Source organism: Prionailurus viverrinus, chromosome A3, assembly GCF_022837055.1.
Source record: "Prionailurus viverrinus isolate Anna chromosome A3, UM_Priviv_1.0, whole genome shotgun sequence".
Lineage (NCBI taxonomy): Eukaryota > Metazoa > Chordata > Mammalia > Carnivora > Felidae > Prionailurus > Prionailurus viverrinus.
Genome location: NC_062563.1, coordinates 50,302,788 through 50,323,905, shown reverse-complemented (window position 1 = coordinate 50,323,905; position 21,118 = coordinate 50,302,788). Strand labels below are relative to the sequence as shown.

Here is a 21,118-nt window from a genome sequence, read left to right as displayed (position 1 = left end):
GCCTACTTAAAAGGGGGAGGAGGTTCTGATTTCTGAACAAACAGAAAATGCTTGCCATATACACAAGTATAAAGAAATGTATGCTGGGGCGTCTGAATGGCTCAGTCAGTTGAGTGTCTGACTTGATTCCGACTCAGGTCATGATCCCAGGGTGGTGAGATCTAGCCCAGAGTTGGGCTCTGTGCTGAGTGTGGAGCCTGTTTAATATTCTCTCTCATTCTCCCTCTCCTCCTTTCCCCTGAGTGCACTCTCTGTCCAAAAAAAAAAAAAAAAAAAAAGTATGGCAAAAAAATGTTTCCCCTATTAATAAATGATCTACACCAGGTTCTACAGAAAACTGTAGAAAACTGGTTTTACATGTGGTCAGACATTTTAAAAATCCCTTTAATATCAATTATACTAGATAAATACATAGTAGGTAAAAAAACATATACAACTGTTTTCCATTTTTATACCTGAGGGTAGGGCAATACTGAGAGACAAGTCAAAAGCATCTCAAGGGAAAGGCTTCTGCATGGTCCACACAGAGAGTGACAATTGTTTAGTGGGGAGCAGGAAGAGGGATTCAGCTGGTTTCCAACTGCCCCAGGCCCACCTGGGCACTCCAGTGAAAAATCACCGTCTCAGCACACTAGGTGGGGAGATCAGCCACAGAGCTTGAGAAAGAAATTCAAACACAGGACGGTGCTGGAGATGCAGTTTTCTCCTGTCTTGCTTTATGAGGATAGCTTTGCTCTTGTGAATCAGAGCTTCCTGCTGGGCCCTACAGAAGAACAGATTTTTATGAGAGCATTTCTTTAGCATCTGCTTTCTATTCATTATTATCCTACTTCGAAGAGGATACTTGGGAAGGAAATTTTTGCCTTACCAACCAAAGATTTTAGGGTCCCCTGAAAATGTGTCTTTAAAATGTTAAAACTTTGGGGCGCCTGGGTGGCTCAGTCGGTTGAAAGTCCAACTTCGGCTCAGGTCATGATCTCACAAATCATGAGTTCGAGCCACAAATCGGGCTCTGTGCTGACAGCTCAGAGCCTGGAGCCTGCTTTGGATTCTGTGTCTCACTCTCTCTGCCCCTCCCCTGCTCATGCTCTGTCTCTCTCTCTCTCTCTCTCTCAAAAATAATTAAACATTAAAAATTTTTTTTTTATTTTTTAGTAAATAAAAGATCCAAGAGTACTATTAAATAATTCACCCTAAGGGAACCACATAACCTCAGCATTACTTTGCTCCAGGGCATAAACAAGACATCAATGACTTAAGGGCTTTAGATACTAATTGGCTGAAAACAAAATGGGAAGGAAAGAAAGAGTGGTTTTTATTAGGTCATTTTTTGTCCTACACTAATGTGACTACAAACAATTAAGACAGGATAAAAATAAATCTAGCTAATGTGAATGCATATGAAGTGAAAATTCATCTAATGTGAACTTGATTTCTAAGAAAACAATATATTGAGATTCACAATTTCAGTCTTTCTCTATTAAACTATTAGGTTTATATGTTAAATACTTAGAAATTTTTGATCCGTATACTCTTTGCTTGTTAAAGAACTAGGATTTAAAGGGTGATGTACAAGATGAAAGTGAGTGCTTACCACCTTTTTAATAAATTCAAAGAAAGTAGCTAAATCCAACAATTTAACAGGCCCTTAACTAGAACAAGCCTGCTTACCCAGAATAAGGCCCATTGTGATAATTTCCCAGGAACATGCTTAGTGTTATACACGTGATAATCTAATAAATTAACTTTTTCTTAGTAATATGCAACATTTGCTTCGAGTCTTTATATTCAGAAAACGGCCAAAACAGGGTATCTTATACTAAGCATAATGCTTATGATACAAATGATCATCACAAGGTAACATTTATTTTGCTACTGATTCTAACATTTCCATCACTGAACACTCTTATAAGATTTAAAGTATCTCAAGATGAGAAGTACCTGGCTATTTTTTTTTAATAGGACTGAAGTACCATCATCAACTTCAAATTCTCCATAGTCTTTTAGACACCGCACCTGAAAAGAAAAACTGATGTTTTATCGAAATTATTTTTAATATGTAGTAACCATAAAGTCACTTTCTGTTTGTTTCTTCTCTGTGTACATGGGCCTCTAGCATCATAGAGGACTGTGGTCCTCTAGAGATGCCAAATGTCCTGTTTGGATGGGGAGGAAGAAGAATGGCAGATCTCCAAATGTATGTGTATGTCTGTGCTGCCACCAAGAAAACCCAGGGAGCTGCAGAGGGAAACAACATCATGTATTGTGTTCCCTCTGCAAATCCTGAAAAATCAAAGTACGTATCTACAAAGAAAAGAAAATGTTTTAGATGGACTCCAACTTGCCTCTTATAGGTTCTTCCAAAAATATAACAATATCTGAGAATAGGACAGAGGTAAGTCTCCAAAATGTTTTGAAGAGATTCTTCCAATCTCCTTCAATATGCTGATTCTTTCCCAGGAATAGGTAGAAGTACACCATGAAAGAATAGATGCAGAATCACATCCTAAGTATCAGGAGAGACTCTTGGTCAGAAGGTGGGAGGGTAAAGCAGCCTTTTGAAAACCATGTGTGCAACTGCCAAGATCACCAACTGACTCCAATTCTCAGTGTTGCAACAGGACACCAGGACCAGTTTTCCTCTCCCATGAGCACTCAGGACTGGAGTTTGTGCTCCTGAGTTCTCACATTGCTATGAATGAAGCCAACCCCAGCAGCAAGTTCCAGTCTTCTACTTTTCCAGGATAATTTCATGCCCTGATTCCTCTGGAATCTTACCATGACTCCCAAAGGTATTTTACTTAGTTCAAGAAATACTATTTAAGAAAAATCCCTACCACCACTACCACCTTTTTGCTTCTTTAGACTTTTATTATGGAAAATCTCGAACATATTCAAAAGTAAAAATACTAATACAATGAAACTCCATCAACTGGCATCAACAATTATCAAGATGTGGACAAACTTATTCCCTCACCTACTTCTGGATTATTCTGAAGCAAATCCTGGATACCATTTCATCTATAAATATTTTAGTATCTATTTCTACAAAATAAGATTCTTTTTATTTGTGTATTTATAATTTGTTAGAGGTTTATTAATTTTATCTTGTTCACAAAGAATTAGCTTTTGGTTTCACTGAAAAATTTTTCACTTTTTATTTTAATTCCAGTTAGTTAACATACAGTGTTGTATTAGTTTCAGGTATAAGATTCTTTTTAAAAAGCATTATCTCAATACTGTTATCACATCTTATTAATAATTTTTTAAAAAATGTTTATTTATTTTGAGAGAATGAAAAGCTCAGACACACATGTGCATGCATGCAAGTGGGGGAGGGGCAGAGAGAGAGGGAGAGAGAGAATTCTAAGCAGGATCCACCCCACAAAGAGTGAGATCATGACCTCAGCCAAGATCAGAGTCAGATGGTTAACCAACTGATCCACCTAGGTGCTCATTAATAATTTTCATATCATGAACTATCCAGTTAGTACCCAAATTTCCCCATTTGTCTCATGAATTTTTTTAAAGCTGCCATGTTCAAATCAGAATCCAACAAAAGCTACACATTACATGTTTCTAACAAGTCTCCATATCTTTTAATCTATAGTTATTCCCCTTTTCCTTTCTCCCCTTGGCAATTTATTTGTTAAAGTAACTGGGTAGTTTGTTTAGTAGTTTCCCAAAAGCTAGATTTTGTTGTGGATCTTTGTGGGGTCACTTAACATGTTCCTCTATCCCTGAATTTCCTCTAAACTGGAAGTTAGGTCTAGAGGCTGGATCAGATCAGGTTTGATTTTCTGGCAAATGATGTCATTAAGCTCTTCTTCTAAGACCTCATGAAGCACAAAACATCTGGTTGTTCCTTTCTGGATGTTAGGATTGATCAGCAGGTGTAGGTATTACCTGTATTCATCCATATTCATCATTATCATCTCTACTAACTTTCACCTACCAGTTTTAGAAGCTATTTGCCTCCACACATTAAGGCTCCAAAATGGCATTAATGTAGTTCTTTTATTTCTGCTGCATTTATTAGCCAGAATTCTTCCATGAAGAAGAAATTCCCCGGGGCACCTGGCTGACTCAGTCAGTAGAGCATGCAACTCTTGATCTTGGGGTTGTAAGTTTGAGCTCCATGTTAGGTGCAGAAATTATTTTTTTTTAATTTTTTCAATTTATAAATGTTTATTTTTGAGAGAGAGACAGCATGAGCAGGGGAGGGGCAGAAAGAGAGGGAAACACAGAATCCGAAGCAGGCTCCAGGCTCTGAGCTGTAAGCACAGAGACCAACGCGGGGCTCGAACTCAAAACCATGAGATCATGATCTGAGCTGAAGTTGGACACTTAACCAACTGAGCCACCCAGGCACTCCGGGTGTAGAGATTACTTAAAAAATAAACAGAAAGAAAGAAAGGAAAGAAAGGAAGGAAAGGAAGGAAAGGAAAGAAAGAAAAAGAAAGCAAGCAGGGAAGGAAGGAAGAAAGAAAAAGAAAAGGAAAAGAAAAAAAAAAGAAAGAAAAGGAAGAAAAGAATTTCCCTTGTAAACAATTTGGCTATTTGGCTACCTTGAGACAGAACTCAGGGTACAGTAAAGGCTGATAGAGATGGTTGATCCCATTCTTTTATTTAGCACTTTTCTTTTTTTCTTTTTTAATATTTACTTATTTTTGAAAAAGAAACAGAGAACGAGGGGCAGAGAGAGAGGGAGACACAGAATCTGAAGCAGGCTCCAGGCTCCGAGTTGTCAGCATAGAGCCCGATGTGGGGCTCAAACCCACAAACAGAGAGATCATGACTTTAGCCAAAGTCAGATGCTTAACCAACTGAGCCACCCAGATGCCCCTATTTACCACTTTTCAAAATGACTTGCACCCCTCATATTTTCTAAGGGGAACCAAAAAGATTTTATTTTTTTTAACTGTTGTTATTGTTATTTGATACCATTATGCATTCATGCTTCTCACATAACTGATGTGATGCAATTCACTGAAGTTAATCATTTTGAGGCTCAGATTATTCCTTCTTTGTCCAATGAGAGATCCTTCAAATCAGCTCCCATGGTTTTAGCACTCCCCTTACAGTCCTTGATACACTGTGCTTTCTACAAAGACAAGGAATTCCATATGCAGCTTGTGCTTTTACTTAAGACCCTGGAATCAGCCTTTCCCACCTTCCTCCCCCTTGCCCCCACCACCATTAAATCTGGTTTCCTTTAGTGGAAAATGGCATTTGGACTCCAGAATTTGGATGTTCACGGCATTGGGTTGGTTGGTGTCCTTAGGTCTTTCCAGTGAACTAAGAAACATTTTTTTAAAAAGAGAGATAATTCCCTATGAGTCCATGCTGATATTTTGAACTGCAGTTTGGGAATACAAAATTTTCACTTAATTTTTTCATTTTAATATTTGAATCTATTTTTTCTTATTTTGAAAATCTTCTCTTTGACCTCAGCTGCAGCAATTTCTTGCTTGACACGTCACCGAAGTCAAGGGTAATAAAGCAAAAATGAACTACTAGGATCACATCAAGATAAAAAGCTTCTGAACTGCAAAGGAAACAATCAACAAAACTAAAAGACAATCAACAGAATGGGAGAAGGTATTTGCAAATGACATATTGGATAAAGGGTTATTATCCAAAATCTATAAACAACTTAACCAAACTCAACACGTGAAAAACAAATGATCCAGTGAAGAAATGGGCAGAAGACATGAATAGACACTTTTCCAAAGAAGATATCCAGATGGCTAACAGACACATGAAAAGATGCTCAACATCACCCATTATCAGGGAAATACAAATCAAAACCACAGAGATACCACCTCACACCGGTCAGAGTGGCTAAAATTAAGTCAGGAAACAACAGATGCTGGTGAGGATGTGGAGAAATGGGAACCCTCTTGCACTGTTGGTGGGAATGCAAACTGGTGCAGCCACTCTGGAAAACAGTCTGGAGGTTCCTCAAAAAATTTAAAATAGAACTACACCATGACCCAGCAATAGCACTACTAGGAATTTATCCAAAGGATACAGGAGTGCTGATCCATAGGGGCACATGTACCCCAATGTTTACAGCAGTGCTGTCAACAATAGTCAAATTATGGAAAGAGCCCAAATATCCATCAATTGATGAATGGATAAAGAAGATGTGGTTTATATATATAATGGACTACTACTTGACAATGAGAAAGAATGAAATCCTGCCATCTGCAACAATGTGAATGGAACTAGACGGTACTATGCTAAGTGAAATAAGTCAGTCAGAGAAAGACGGATACCATATGTTTTCACTCACATGTGGAACTTGAGAAACTTACCAGAAGACTATGGGAGCAGGGAAGGGGGAAAAATAATTTCAGAGAGGGAGGCAAACCATAAGAGATTCTTACATACAGAGAACAAACTGAGAGTTGAGGGAGGGGGTGGGGGAGAGGGGAAAATGGGTGATGGGCATTGAGGAGGCCATGAGTTGAGACGAGCACTGGGTGTTGTATGTAAGTGATGAATAATGGGAATCTACCCCCAAAACCAAGAGCATACTACGTACACTGTATGTTAGTTAACTTGACAATAAATTACATTAAACAAAATAAAATAAAATAAAATAAAATAAAATAAAATAAAATAAGAAAAGAAAAAAGGAAAAAGAAAATCTTGGCTACTGGTGACATTACTTTTTTGCTTGATTTGTCAATATATAAAATGTTTCAAAAGAACAGTAATGACATTACTAATATGATTACTATACTAAAAACAGTTTAAAATTTCTTTGCAATTCTTTTCAGTTTTTTTAAAAAATTTAAAAAATTTTTATTTTAGAGAGAGAGAGAGAGAACGAGCAGGGGAGGGGCAGAGAGAGAAGGAGACACAGGATTCAAAGCAGATTCCAGGCTCTGAGCTGTCAGCACAGAGCCTGATGTGGGGCTCGAACCCATGAACCACGAGATCATGACCTGAGCTGAAGTTGGACACTTAACCGACTGAGCCACCCAGGCACCCCCATTTTTTAAATAATGTTAAAAAAAAATTTTTTTTAAATGTTCATCTTTTTTTAAGTTATTTATTTTTGAGAGAGAAAATGCACATGCACTCACATGTGCCATGCAGCAAAGGGGCAGAGAGAGAGGGAGACAGAGAATCAGAAGCAGGCTCTGTGCTATCAGTACAGAACCCAATGCAGAGCTCAAACTTGTGTACTGTGAGATCATGACCTGAGCCAAAGTCCAAAGCTTAACTGACTGAGCCACCCAGGCACCCCTGTAATTCTTTTCATCCTCAGAACACATCCATTGGGGGGGTGGGTGCCTGGGTGACTGAGTCAATTGGTTAAGCGTTTGACTCTTGATTCTGGCTCAGGTCATGATCTCATGGTTCATGAGATAGAGCCCTGCATCGGGTTCTGTGCTGGCAACATGGAGCCTGCTTAAGACTCTCTCTCAAAATAAATAAATAAGCTTAAAAAAAAAAAAAAAAAACTAAAATAATTCCTCTTTGACTAATCTACCAACTTGAAACACAGGTTCATTTGTTTTGTTCTGCTTTCAAAATCTGTAGGTTGGTTTTCTACTTTAATTTTTTAATATGTAAAATATATACATGTTTCCAAAGTTAACACTGTGAAAACAGGTATGTTCAGAAAATTTTCAAAAAAAGAAAAGAAAAGAAAAGACAATTTCCACTATTCTATCCTATTCCCGCCATCCCCCTACAGGTAACATTTTTGGTTTGGATGTATGTTTCCTTTCTGTTTCAAGTTAAGTTAATAAATATTCATACATACCCCTCATTTTAGATAAAAGTCAGCACAATTTATTCATTAAAGAAAAACCCATTTTAAAAGGTATTCTTACTTCTATATATAGGCTTTTCGGAGGTTTCATATCTTGTGTGATGTCCAAACCTCCATCTCCTCCCAGTGACCTCATATAAGTAGCAAGGGACTTTTTATAATGATTAAACCACTCCATCTGCAAACACAGAGATGATCATTTGACAAAATTAGAAGAAAGAAACTTGCAAAAACTGTATACTCATCCTTTTATAAATAGCACATTTCCCCACATGGATCATTACTGACCATTCATTCATTTAAACTACAAGTATTGCTTGCTGTGAACCAGGCCCTGTTCTGGGTATTTAGGATGGATCATTTACCAAGTGAACAAAAATCTCCATTCTCACAGAACTTATATGCCAGCATACTTAAACACAGACCAGAAGCAGAACCATGAAAAATATACCATTTCAGAATTATGATCTCTCCAAATTATATTGATGGTTTTTCTGAAAACCATAAAACCCTGCTGAGAAAAACACCCAAGTATTTATCACTGATGAGTGGATAAGGTATGTATATCTGTACAATGGATTATTATTTAGCCACACATCAGAATAGAGTTCTGATAATGTCAGTAACATAGATAATCTTAAAAACATGCTAACTGAAAGGCACAAAAGGCCACGTATTACATAATTCCACCTATATGAAAAACCCATAGTAGGCAAATCTATAAAGAGAGAAAGTAGATTAGTAATCTCCAGGGGCTGGGAAGAGAGGATAAAACATGAAATAACTGATAATGGATACACAGTTTCTTTTGGGGGTGATGACAATGTCTTGGAATAAGATGTTGGTAGTAGATGCACAACTCTGAATATACCAAAAAACACTGAATTGTATACTTTAAAAGAGTAAATTTTATGCATATAAATTTTGCCTTAGTAAATCTGTTAATTTTTTTCATTGTTGAAACATATTACAGACCTAAATATATGGAGGGATTACCACATTCACAATTCAGTATTATAATATCAACTCTATGTATTCAATTCAATCTCAATCTATGTATTCAATTCAATCTCAATCAAAATCTCATTTAAAAAAAAATAGAACCTGACAAATTGAGTCTAAAATTTACATGGAAATTCAAAGGGCCCAAAACAGTTGAGACAATTGAAAAAGAAGAACAAGATGGGTATGCTTGCTGAAGACTTATAAAGGTACAATACAGAACTGGCATAAGGACAAATAAATTAAGAGAACACAAGGGAAAGTCTCCTATCCTAAATCCCCAGATATACTGATACTCAATTTATGAAAAAAAGTGGTACCATGCACAGAGCAATGGGGAAAGGAGGTCCTCCTTTCCAATTAAATGGTGCTGGATCATCTCAATATCCATATCCAAAATGCAAGCTGACTTTTAACATTATATACAAAAACCAATGACACTACTGCAGATGTCCTTGTGAAAGGTAAAACAACATAGCTCTTAAGAAACTACACAGAAAAACACCTTCATAACCCTCATTAGAAAGTGTGTGTGTATGTATGTGTGTACATATGCATGCAACCTCAGGTTCAATAATGCACCTGAATGACTCACAAAGCTCTAGAAAGCACTACACTTACAATCACAATTTTACTATAGCAAGAGGGATAATTATCAGAACCAGCCAAAGGAAGACACACAGAGTGAGGTCTGGGAGGGTACTAGAGGGGCCAAGGGCAGGTCACCCCAAAATGGGCCACTTTGGCATGAAGACTATTTTGAGTTAAAAAGTAGATTCAGGGGTGCCTGGGTGGCTCAGTAGGTTAAGCGTCCAGACTTCAGCTCAGGTCATGATCTCACAGTTCGTGAGTTCGAGCCCGGTGTCGAGCTCTGTACTGACAGCTCAGAGCCTGGAGCCTGTTTCAGATTTGGTTTCCCTTTCTCTTTGCCCCTCCCCTGTTCATGCTACGTCTCTCTCTCAAAAATAAACATTAGGGGCGCCTGGGTGGCGCAGTCGGTTAAGCGTCCGACTTCAGCCAGGTCACGATCTCGCACTCCGTGAGTTCGAGCCCCGCGTCGGGCTCTGGGCTGATGGCTCAGAGCCTGGAGCCTGTTTCCGATTCTGTGTCTCCCTCTCTCTCTGCCCCTCCCCCGTTCATGCTCTGTCTCTCTCTGTCCCAAAAATAAATAAACGTTGAAAAAAAAAAAATTAAAAAAAAAAAAAATAAACATTAAAATTTTTTTCCAAAAAAATAAATAAATAAACCAGTATATTCAGGAAAAGCTCTTTACCTCCCCTACAACTGCCTTAAAAAAATTTAGATAGAGGACCTGCTCTAGGAAGAGAGCTACCACCATAGACAACTATATTATGCTATGAACAAGGTATGGTAGACAAGGAAGAACCTAGCAAGGACAGTTTGATGCAAGTCCTCTCTTTGTTTCATTGTTTCTGTGGGCCCAACAAAGATCTGTTTACCAAATATCTGCTCTTTTTCATTCTTCCTAAGGATTACTTACATTCTTTCCCTTTGAAGTCCTAAACCCCTAACTCTTAGGGTGCCTGGTTGGCTCAGCCAGTAGAGCATGTGTCTGTTGATCTGAATCTTGAGTTCAAGACCCATGCTGGGTATAGACCTTACTTTAAGAAAAAACAAAAACAAAACATGTATACCTCATTTTGCCTCACTATCTTTGGAATTTCCATGTCTGTGTGGATTCCCAGTATGTATGAAGTTAAATTTGATTTTTCTCCTGTGTTAAATTCGACTCTTAGTCTGGCTAGGACCTTGAAAAGAACAGGACATTCTTATTCCCTGACAGTAAGCAAACATGAAGCTCTAGGGTCCTCTCCCTATAGAATCATGACACATCATACTCTTGGCACAATGATGTGTAACAGTACACACAAAGCACTATCAACCAGGGAGGCTCACACAAGCTTTGGTGTCCAGAATTTTTACTGGGGTTTCATCACACACGCACCATTGTTTGAATCACTATCCATGTGACTGAGCGCCATCTCTAACTCCCCTCTCCTCTCTGGAAATTAGACTGACATTAAGAGATTCAAAGTCTCAAACCAAAGAAGATAGCAGGAACCCCTGAATTTATAGCCATTTAGTCACAAGGGAGGGTGGCCCTGGGAACACCCAAAACCTGTGGCAGGTGTCTGCAGAGGGCAGTCTTAGCCTGTCAAGTTCAGTCTAACTCTACATAGTTAGTGTCAGAAGCTACTGCAAACCTGCTACAGGTAAGTACTACCATCCTCATTTTGTAAATGAGGGAATTCAGGCCTAGAGAGAACTCAAGTAACTTGCCCAAGATTAGATAGTGACAAGGACAATGTCTGAACCTAGGTTTACTTGACTCTAGTCCTGTGTCCTTAAATACTGGGCTAGCTCTGTGCCTTAGTGACTGGACAAATGAAGAGTATTCATGTTGACTAGGAAAGGGCATGCGCACATGCACACATACACACTCATCTAAATAATAATGCCAGTTTTTAATCCTACTGATGCATCACTAATAAGTAACATAATGGGACCCTTTACTTTGTCAATAACAGAGGTTTCCACATAGCATTTAGAATTACTCCTAAATTCTTATCACAGTATATACCAAATAAATACAAGCCAAAAATTGCTGAAAAACAGATGTTAAACACAAAGAGAAATACTGTAAATACTTTCACAGGACAATGCCAGAACCAGCATTTTCCAGATCAGAAACGTGAACAACAGTGCTAACTTACTTCTTCAGCAGACATGTGAAACCGTAAAGCATTTGGCAAGACGCTGCCATACTCCCACCTGAGTGCTCTGATCCGAAGCAGTCGATCATACCTAGGACAAGAAGAAGGTATGAGACCACATAACTATAAGAAGACACCTTTGGGACAACAGGGATACACAAATATGGACAGGACAGGTGTGGTGAAGGCTTCTTCATTTCTCAATGTTTGAGAACGGTACAGTGGTCATGTGAAAAAAGATCCAAAAAGGACCTTATTTCTTAGAGATGCATACTAAAATATTCAGTAGTAAAAGGCCATGATGTTCTAGATTAATTTAGCACAGACAAATAAAACAAGATGAAGCAAATATGGCAAAATGTTAAAAATTGTTAAACTTAGATGATGGCTCCCTGGAGGGGGGGGAGGTTCATAATATTTTTCATAATATTCTAGTTTTATGAAAACTGCATTTTTCATGATTAAAAAAATAATAATGGAAAAAAGATAAGTATTTAGAATGCTTGCCCAGGAAAAACAAATGTAAGAATTTCTGTTATCCATTCAAAATGGTTAATTAGGAAACCACGTGCAAAATCCTCCATTGTTTCCTGCCACTCCAAGCAAAAACTGAGAAGCTTACAGGTATGCTACAGTACAGCGTCGATTTCTTAACAAGGAACAGTGTCGAAATTTGATGGTTGGTATCAAATCACTTTGTCCACCTGATTTCACTTCATTCCTGGGAAGAACATTTAAAGAAAAGAACATTAAAAAAGAAAAAGAAGAAGAAAAGAATGAATATGTATATTTTAGCTAAGTAAAATTTTCAAAGCCAACTGACAAAGGACTTCCATGTTTGTTTTTGCACATTTATATAATCAGCAGTTAATGTAACCAAATAGTACCTGCCTCCACATCAGAGCTTTTATTATGTTAAAAGATAAAAAAGCCAAAAGCTAACTAATTTACTTAAGATCACGCTATCAGCATTTCATTTAACCATTTGGTATTTTGCATTTCTGCATACTGATTAATCTCAATTGTTTTCAAAAGACATAGTGTTAACTCACCTTTTGGAATTCCTTTATCATGCTAGTATAAGAGACAAACCTAACATAATGGTTTAAGATTATGGTCTTTTATCATGTTTTTATTTTAAAAGGAACTACTCTTCCAAATCCTTGGAATAAAGTGAGCTAAAACGGAGTCAAAATGGTCCTTCTTCACTCATCCCACAAATATTTATTGATCTTCAACTACATGCATGTCCTATACTGCAGTGTTCTTCACACAGAGAGGGAAAAACTTTGGTTTTACCCTATAAAATGTACATCTCCTTAGATATTAGCCAAGTATCACATTTAAAAACCAGATTAATTAATGGGCACAGAGTTTCAGTATTACAGGATGAAGGGTTATGAGGATGGATGGTGCAGATAGCTGTGTAACATTATGCACATATTTAATACTACTGAACTATGCACTAAAATGATTAAGATGACAAATTTATGTTATTTGTATTTTACCGTAAAAAAATAGGAAAAAAAACAAAAATAAAAACAAAACAAGAGGGAAGTATATAATAAACTAAGAGGGAAGTATGTAGCAATCCAGACCTTCCTAAAGAAGGAAAAAAATGTCTCATACACAACCTAACCTCATACCTAAAGGAGATGGAAAAAGAACAACAAATAAAACCCAAAACTAGCAGAAGAGAAATAATAAAGATTAGAGCAGAAATCAATGATATCAAAATAAAAAAGCCAGTAGAACAGATCAATGAAACCAGCAGCTGGTTCTTTGAAAGAATTAACAAAATTGATAAACCCATAGCTAGATTTATTAAAAAGAAAAAGGATTCAAGTAAATCATGAATGAAAGAGGAGAGATGACAACCAACACTGCAGAAATACAATCATTAATAAGAGAATATTATGAACAATTATATGCCAACGAATTGGGCAATCTGTAAAAAACGGGTAAATTCCTAGAAACATATAAACTACCAAAACTGAAAACAGGAAGAAATAGAAAATTTGAACAGACCCATACCCAGTAAAGAAACTGAATCCAACAAACAAGAGTCCAGGGCCGGATGGCTTTCCAGGGGAATTCTACCAAACATTTAATGAAGAGTTAACACCTATTCTCTTGAAACTGTTCCAAAAAATAGAAATGGAAGGAAAACTTCCAAATATATTCTATGAAGCCAGCATTACACTGATTCCAAAACTAGACAAAGACTCCATTAAAAAGGAGAACTACTGACCAATTTCCCTGATGAACATGGATGTACAAATTCTCAAGATACTAGCAAACTGAATCCAACAATACATTAAAATAATTATTCACCACGATCAAGTAGGGTTTATTCCTGGGGTGCAGGACTGGTTCAAGATCCCCAAAATAATCAACATGGTACAGTACATTAATAAAAGAAAGGATAAGAACCACACGATTCTCTCAATAGGTACAGAAAAAGCATTTCACAAAATACAGCATCGTTCCTTGATAGAAAACCCTCACAAAACCCTCTGTAGGGACAAAGGGATCATGCCTCAAGTTCATAACGGCCATATACAAAAGACCCACAGCTAACATCATCCTCAACGGGGAAAAACAGAGCTTTCCTCCTAAGGTCAGGAACATGACGGGGATGTATGCTCTCACCACTGTTGTTCAACAAAGTGTTGGAAGGCCTAGCCTCAGCAATCAGACAACACAAAGAAGAAGTCAAACTTTCAGTCTTCACAGATGACATGATACTGTACGTGGAAAACCTGAAAGACTCCACCAAAAAACTGCTAGAACTGATACACGAATTCAGCAAAGTCTTAGGATATAAAATTAACGTACGAAAATCAGTTGCATTTCTATACACCAATAATGAAGCAGCAGAAAGAGAAATCGAGGAATCAATCTCATTTACAATTGCCCCCAAAACCATAAAATACCTAGGAATAAACCTAACCAAAGAGGTAAAAGATCTGTACACTGAAAATTATAGACAGCTTATGAAAGAAACTGAAGACATAAAGAAATGGAAAAACATTCCATGCTCATGGTTTGGAAGAACAAATATTGTTAAAATGTCAATACTACCCAAAGCAATTTGCATATTCAATGCAATCCCTATCAAAACAACACCAGCATTCTTCACAGAGCTAGTAAAAACAATCCTAAAATTTGTATGGAACCAGAAAAGACCTCAAATAGCCAAAGTAATGTTGAAAAAGAAAACCAAAGCTGGATGTTTCACAATTCCGGACTTCAAGCTGTATTACAAAGCTGTAATCATCAAGACAGCATAGCACTGGCACAAAAACAGACACTCGGATCAATGGAATAGAATAGAGAACCCAGAGATGGACCCACAAATGTATAGCTAACTAATCTTCAACAAAGCAGGAAAGACTATCCAGTGGAAAAAAGACAGTCTCTTCAGCAAATGGTGTTGGGAAAACTGGACAGTGACATGCACACAAATGAAGTGGACCACTTTCTTACATCACACACAAAAATAAACTCAAAATGATGAAAGATCTAAATGTAAGATAGGAAACCATCAAAATCCTAGAGGAAAAAACAGGCAACAATCTCTTTGACCTTGGGAGCAGGAACTTCTTACTAGACATGTCTCTGGAGACAAGGGAAACAAAAGCAAAAATGACCTATCGGGACCCCATCAAGATGAAAATCTTCTGCACAGCAAAGTAAATAATTAACAAAACTAAAAGGTAACTGATAGAATGGGAGAAGATATTTGCAAATGACATATCAGATAAACGGTTAGTACCCAAAATGTATAAAGAACATATCAAACTAGGGGCGCCTGGGTGGCTCAGTCAGGGAAGCATCTGACTCTCAGTTTCAGCTCAGGTCATGATCTTATGTTTTGTGAGTCGAGCCCTGCATCGGGCTCCAAGCTGACAGTGAGGAGCCTGCTTGGGATTCTCTCTCTCCCTCTCTCTCTGCCCCTCCCTTGCTCACTCTGTCTCTCTCAAAATGAATAAACATAAAAAAAAAATTTTTTTTTAATTAAAGAAAAAAATAAAGAACATATCAAATTCAACACCCAAAAAACAAATAACCCAGTGAAGAAATGGGCAGAAGACACAAATAGACACTTTTCCAAAGAAGACATCCAGATGGCAAACAGACACCTGAAAAGATGCTCAACATCATTCATCATCAGGGAAATGAAAATCAAAACCACAATGAGGTGCCACCTCACACCTGTCAGAATGGCTAAAATGAACAATCAGGAAACAACAGATGCTGGTGAGGATGCAGAGAAATAGGAACACTTTTGCACTGCTGGTGGGAATGCAAACAGGTACAGCCATTCTGGACAATAGCAGGGAGGTTCCTTAAAAAAATTAAAAATAGAACTACCCTACAACCCCACAATTGCACAATTGTATTTAAAAGGGAACATCAACAAGGTTTGTAGCAGCACTATCTACGATAGCCAAATTATGGAAAGAACCCAAATGTCTACTGACTGATGAATGTATAAAGAAGACACGGTGTATATATACACAATAGAATATTTCTCAGCAATCAAAAGGAATGAAGTCTTGCCACTTGCAACATTGTGGAACTGGAGTGTATTATGCTAAGTGAAAAAAGTCAGTCAGAGAAAGATAAAAATCATATGATTTCACTCAAATGTGGAATTTAAGAAACAAAACAGATGAAAATACAGGAAGGGAAGGAAAACTAAGATAAAAAGAGAGAGGGAGGCAAACCATAAGAGACTCTTAAATACAGAGAACAAACTGAGGGTTGCTGAAGGGGTGCTGGGTGGGGGGATGGGCTAAATGGGTGAAGGGCATTAAGGAGGGCACTTGTTGGGATGACCACTGGGTTTTATATGTAAGTGATGAACCACTAAATTCTACTCCTGAAACCATTAAAAAATAATTAAAAACAAAAACCTAATTAAAAAATAAAATAAAATATCAATCTCATCAAAACTTACACATCAGACTGGTTTTGTTCATACAAAGCTTTCATCTCTTCCAGAACTTGCCTGAGTCCATCCTCCTAGAACATATAAAATGGCATTAATACACATCCATTAATTCCTCTACTAAGTCTATAGCAATATTTCATCAACCCTATGTTTATCTTTGATTTATAGTAAATCTTATCAAAAAGAAGTAATCCTTCATACCTCTAGGATTGGCTCTAACAAGTGTCAGTGAGGATGAGGAGAAATTGGAACCCTCAAGCACTGCAGATAGGAATGTAAAGTGGTAGAGCCCTATTGAAAACAATATGATTGTTCCTCAAAAAGTTATTTATTTATTTTTTTGTGAGAGACAGGGTGCAAGAGCAAGGGACAGAAAGAGGGAGAGAGACAGAGAATCCTCCAAGGGTCAAAGACAGAGAGAGATGTGGGGCTCACCCAGTGAGGGGCTCATGTTCACCCAAAGCAGGGCTCGAGCTCACCTGATGCTGGGCTTGAACTCATGAACTGTGAGATCATGACCTGAGCAGAAGTCAGATGCTTAACTGAGTCACCCAGGCACCCTCCTCAAAACATTTAACATATAATTACCATATTATCCAGCAAGTATTCAAGAGAACTGAAAACGTATGTTCATTCAAAACCTTGTACATAAATGTTCAGAACAGCACTTTTTTTTTTTTTTTTTTTTTGGAGAGAGCATGCACATGCACAAGCAGGGAAGGGGCAGAGGGAGAGGGAGAGAGAGAATCTTAAGCAGTCTCCACGCTCAGCACGGAGCCTGACACAGAGCTTGATCTCACGACTGTGAGATCATGACCTGAGTCAAAATTAAGAGTCAGATGCTTAACTGACTGAGCCACCCAGGTGCCCCCAGAGCAGCATTATTTATGGCAGCTACAAAATGGAAACACCCGAATATCCATTAACTGATGATATGCCAAATATGGTATATTCACTCAATGGAATGTTATTTGGCCATCAAAAGGAATGACAGGGAATCCAGACCAAAAAAACCAGTGGTTGACTAAAGCTGCTACAAAAGCTACAGGTAGTAGGTGGTAGGTAGCTACAAAAGGGAAAAGGGAACCCTGAGGATGACAGAAATTTTGACCGTAGCACTGGTTACATGGATATATATACTAGTAAAACTAAAAAATGTGCTAAATTTGTACTTTGTTGTATACAAATTACACTTTGATAAAACTAACGACAAAAAAACAACAGTCCTACAAAGCAATAAGGTATGATAAAAGTATGTAAATAACTTTTTAAAAAATTTTTTATTTGATGTTTATTTTTGAAGGAGAGAGGCAGAGCATGAGTGGGGGAAGTGCAGAGAGAGAGGGAAACAATCTGAAGCAGGCTGCAGGCTCTGAGCTGTCAGCACAGAGCCCGACGTGGGGCTCGAACCCACAAACTGTGAGATCGTGACCTGAGCTGAAGTTGGATGCTTAACCGACTGAGCCACCCAGGCGCCCCTAAATAACTTTTTATTTATAAAAATATTTAATATAAATAATATAGAAATATTTACAGAATATTCCTTTTATCAGCAAATAATATTTTCAGGAATACCTGAAAACTCCTGTATAATCAATAGATCTGCAGGTATACAGAAGACAAGTGTGAAATAATTTTGCGAAAATACACACATGCTTTCAGATTTAGATTTTTTAATCTTACAGTGAAAACTGCACTATTTTGTGTTCCCACCTCAGGCTGGAAGTCCAAGATAATTTGCCTAAAAACTCACTTAAATTATTACCCGTTCTGCATATAGAAAGTGGACAATCATTTCAATTTGCTGAACACAGTACCTAACACTGAGAGAGAATGAACAAGGAAGAGTCCTTGCTCTAAACTGAGTGACTATCATCTTCCTGGAAGGAATGATTCTTGAAGGGTCGAGTGGGGTCATGGGTCTATGGCCTGCAAATCACTCAGGTGGATTGGACTGTCCCTGCTTGGCTGTGTCAAAGACTCACCAGCTTCCAGGCTGCTGAGTCACCTGGCTAGCAGGTGAGTTTGTCAGTGGAAGGTGCACATGGAACAAAAACTGCAAAAGGTGCTCTGCCAAACTAAGACCTAGAAAAAGGAGGGATCTGGGATGCCTGGGTGGCTCAGTCGGTTAAGCATCCAACTTCAGCTCAGGTCTGATCTCACAGTTCGTGAGTTTGAGCCCCAAATCAGGTTCTCTGCTGTCAGCACAGAGCCTGCTTTGGAGCCTCTGTCTCCCTCTCTCACTGCCCCTCCCCTGATCATATTATCTTTCTTTCTTTCTTTCTTTCTTTCTTTCTTTCTTTCTTTCTTTCTCTCTCTCTCTCTCTCTCTCTTTCTCTCTCTCTCAAAAATAAATTAAAAAAATTAAAAAAAGGAAGGATCTTACAACTTCTAAGTTCCACCCCTGGGCCCTCCAAAAGTGGTCAAGCAACACTTAACTTAAAATTTGAGTGAAACAGAGAGCTGGACTAAGGGTTTGGTTGGCTAGCTCCTGTTGGACAAGTCTCTGCCTCTTTGGGTTTGTTTCCTCTTACGGTAGATGACCTTCAAAATGCCTGGTTGTCCAACTGCAGTCATATTTAAGAGTCTGAACCCCTCGGCATTCCAGCATCTCTGCTGAACCTCCCACCATTGTCTCCTAACTTTTTAAATGAGTTTAAACAGTCCTGAAAGAACAACAAACTGAAATCTAGGAAATCTGTGTTCAAGGTGAGGCTCTGCATTCAATATGCTCCAAGTTCAGACAAATCCCTTAACTTGATCTATAATTTCTCTTGGCTCAGTCTCATCTGCAAAATGACCCAACTGTCCAACCACGTGCTCTTTAATGTTCAAAACAAAACTCGCCTTTCCCCAAACACTCTTCCTCCTGAAATCTGATACAGTCCCTGAGAGAGAATTTCCCTGAGACTCCCTCTCATTCATTACCCACCCCCATCCTAACAGTTACAAGTCCTGTTTGCCTTGTCTCTGAAACTCAAGACACTGATTTCCAGGCCCAGCAACCAAACACAGTCTGTATGATCCAGACCCATAACCATCTCATTGACTCTGTTCTTTCTTGTCTCCAACTCATTTCCCCCATAGTGCTGCCATCATTATCCTCAAAACATAAAAAACTGCCCCACAGTCACATGATGGAGTCAGAATCCCAGTCTGGCTCTACAGGACTAGCTTCTGCCAGAGTACTCAACAAATGCTAGATTGTTATCAGGAAACCAAGAAATGCTTGATCAAAGACAGGAACAAGAAATAAAGCCATACATGAAAAAACACTGAAGGACATACACTCATGAGGAAATTCACCAAATCGCTGGGGGACATAAACATGAATGCACTCTCTTTCCTGCTATATTTTGTCTTTCCGTGTTCCAAAATTTTTGTTCCCGACTAGAGCTGAGAAAGCACACCCTCAGGGGATATGCAGGTTAGAATCTCTGGGAGCCAGATCCTCTTACAGTCCTCCCACGAGCCCCAGGCCAGCCCCAAGGCCGCCCCCAGCGCTTCCGAGACCCCGCCCCTTCAGCACGACCCGCCCGGTGAAACTCCATCCTCCCTTACATTGAAGGCTGGCAGCTGCCCTTCTGGCGCGCGGTGCAGCTCGCGGACCAGCTCCATGGCCTTTTCGCAGAACATGTCGGACGCGCCCCGGCCCCGCAGCTTCCTAAGCCGACCGCTCTCACGCCAAACAGTCGCTGGGTTCACGGCCCCCTCTCTAAGGTACTATGGTTCGCAGTCCCACAGCCGCAGATACTCGCCTCCGCCTCCGCTTTGGCGCCAAACACACCCAGCCAATAATAACACGCTCCTGGGCCTCGCGGCTTATGGCGGCTGTGAAGGGACATTTGCCTCTACTGCGCAGCCGCACAACAGATGGGGAAGCGGTGCCTCCTTCTCTAGGGAAACCCCCGCAGCTGGGGGAGCGTAGTGGCCCTGGGTTCCAGCCTGTAGGCTGAGCAGAGACTTTCGAGTTCCCAAGCGCCACTCGCGAGATGTGCACATCTTTGTTCTTCCTTTTTCCATTTGATTCATTTTTGTTTAGGTTCAAAAGTGGTTGCACTTTGAGGTTGAGAAAAAACTCAGAAACTTGTGCATTAATGTTCTGACGCAGCATTTTAGTTTTGCAGTGTGCTTTTTTTGTTCGATAGAAGAGGAAAAGCAAGTTTTATTGGGTATCTCCTGTGTGGTATGGGCTGTGACATATTTCATTTAATTCTCACGATTAACCTGAGGTGGCTTTTAAGACTCTTGGTACTGATTAGAAAACAAGTTAGATAACCTTTTTTTTTTTTTTTTTTTTTAAAGTAAGCTCCTCACCTAAGGTGGGGCTTGAGTTTATGACCCCGAGATCAAGAGTCACATGCTCTACCCACTGAGCCCGCCAGGAGACCCAAGATAGATAACTTGCTCAAGGTCACACAACGTCTAATGTGACAGAGTTTGTATTTAAGCTTTTGACTCTACAGTACCACTTTTGATTTTAAAGCAGTCCTCTAAAAACATTTGTAAAATAGCTGTATTCATGAAATCTACAAAAAGGGAAAATACTAGATTAACATGAATTCAGACAGCCATAATCTTACTTACATGATTATGGACATTTTCATAACTATAGAATCAAAAATGGAA

At 38.8% G+C, this 21,118-nt stretch overlaps 2 protein-coding genes across 6 annotated transcripts in view; one reads left to right on the top strand and one right to left on the bottom strand.

The window, feature by feature from the left end:
• The window catches only part of GINS1 (GINS complex subunit 1), a 42,343-nt gene that overhangs the window by 16,654 nt on the left and 4,571 nt on the right, over nt 1-21,118 (bottom strand). For 2 of the 5 annotated variants that reach the window (XR_007150917.1, XR_007150916.1), the window contains exons 1-7: nt 20,051-20,181; nt 16,496-16,560; nt 12,152-12,250; nt 11,530-11,620; nt 7,854-7,970; nt 1,942-2,016; nt 456-763 (exon numbers count right to left, since the gene is read on the bottom strand). Coding sequence is in view for 1 of the 5 variants with exons in the window: in XM_047852845.1 (XP_047708801.1) it covers nt 1,942-2,016; nt 7,854-7,970; nt 11,530-11,620; nt 12,152-12,250; nt 16,496-16,560; nt 20,051-20,125 (522 nt within the window). In the remaining 4 variants the exon portion in view is untranslated. Of the gene's footprint in view, nt 1-455; nt 764-1,941; nt 2,017-7,853; nt 7,971-11,529; nt 11,621-12,151; nt 12,251-16,495; nt 16,561-20,050; nt 20,182-21,118 lie in introns of those variants that run through there. The other 3 variants (XR_007150918.1, XR_007150920.1, XM_047852845.1) reach the window with 3 other exon arrangements.
• The window catches only part of ABHD12 (abhydrolase domain containing 12, lysophospholipase), a 90,123-nt gene continuing 89,098 nt past the window's right edge, over nt 20,094-21,118 (top strand). Inside the window, exon 1 of the mRNA XM_047852843.1 lies at nt 20,094-20,209. Coding sequence (XP_047708799.1) covers nt 20,106-20,209 — 104 coding nt within the window. The 5' untranslated portion in view covers nt 20,094-20,105. The remainder of the gene's footprint in view (nt 20,210-21,118) is intronic.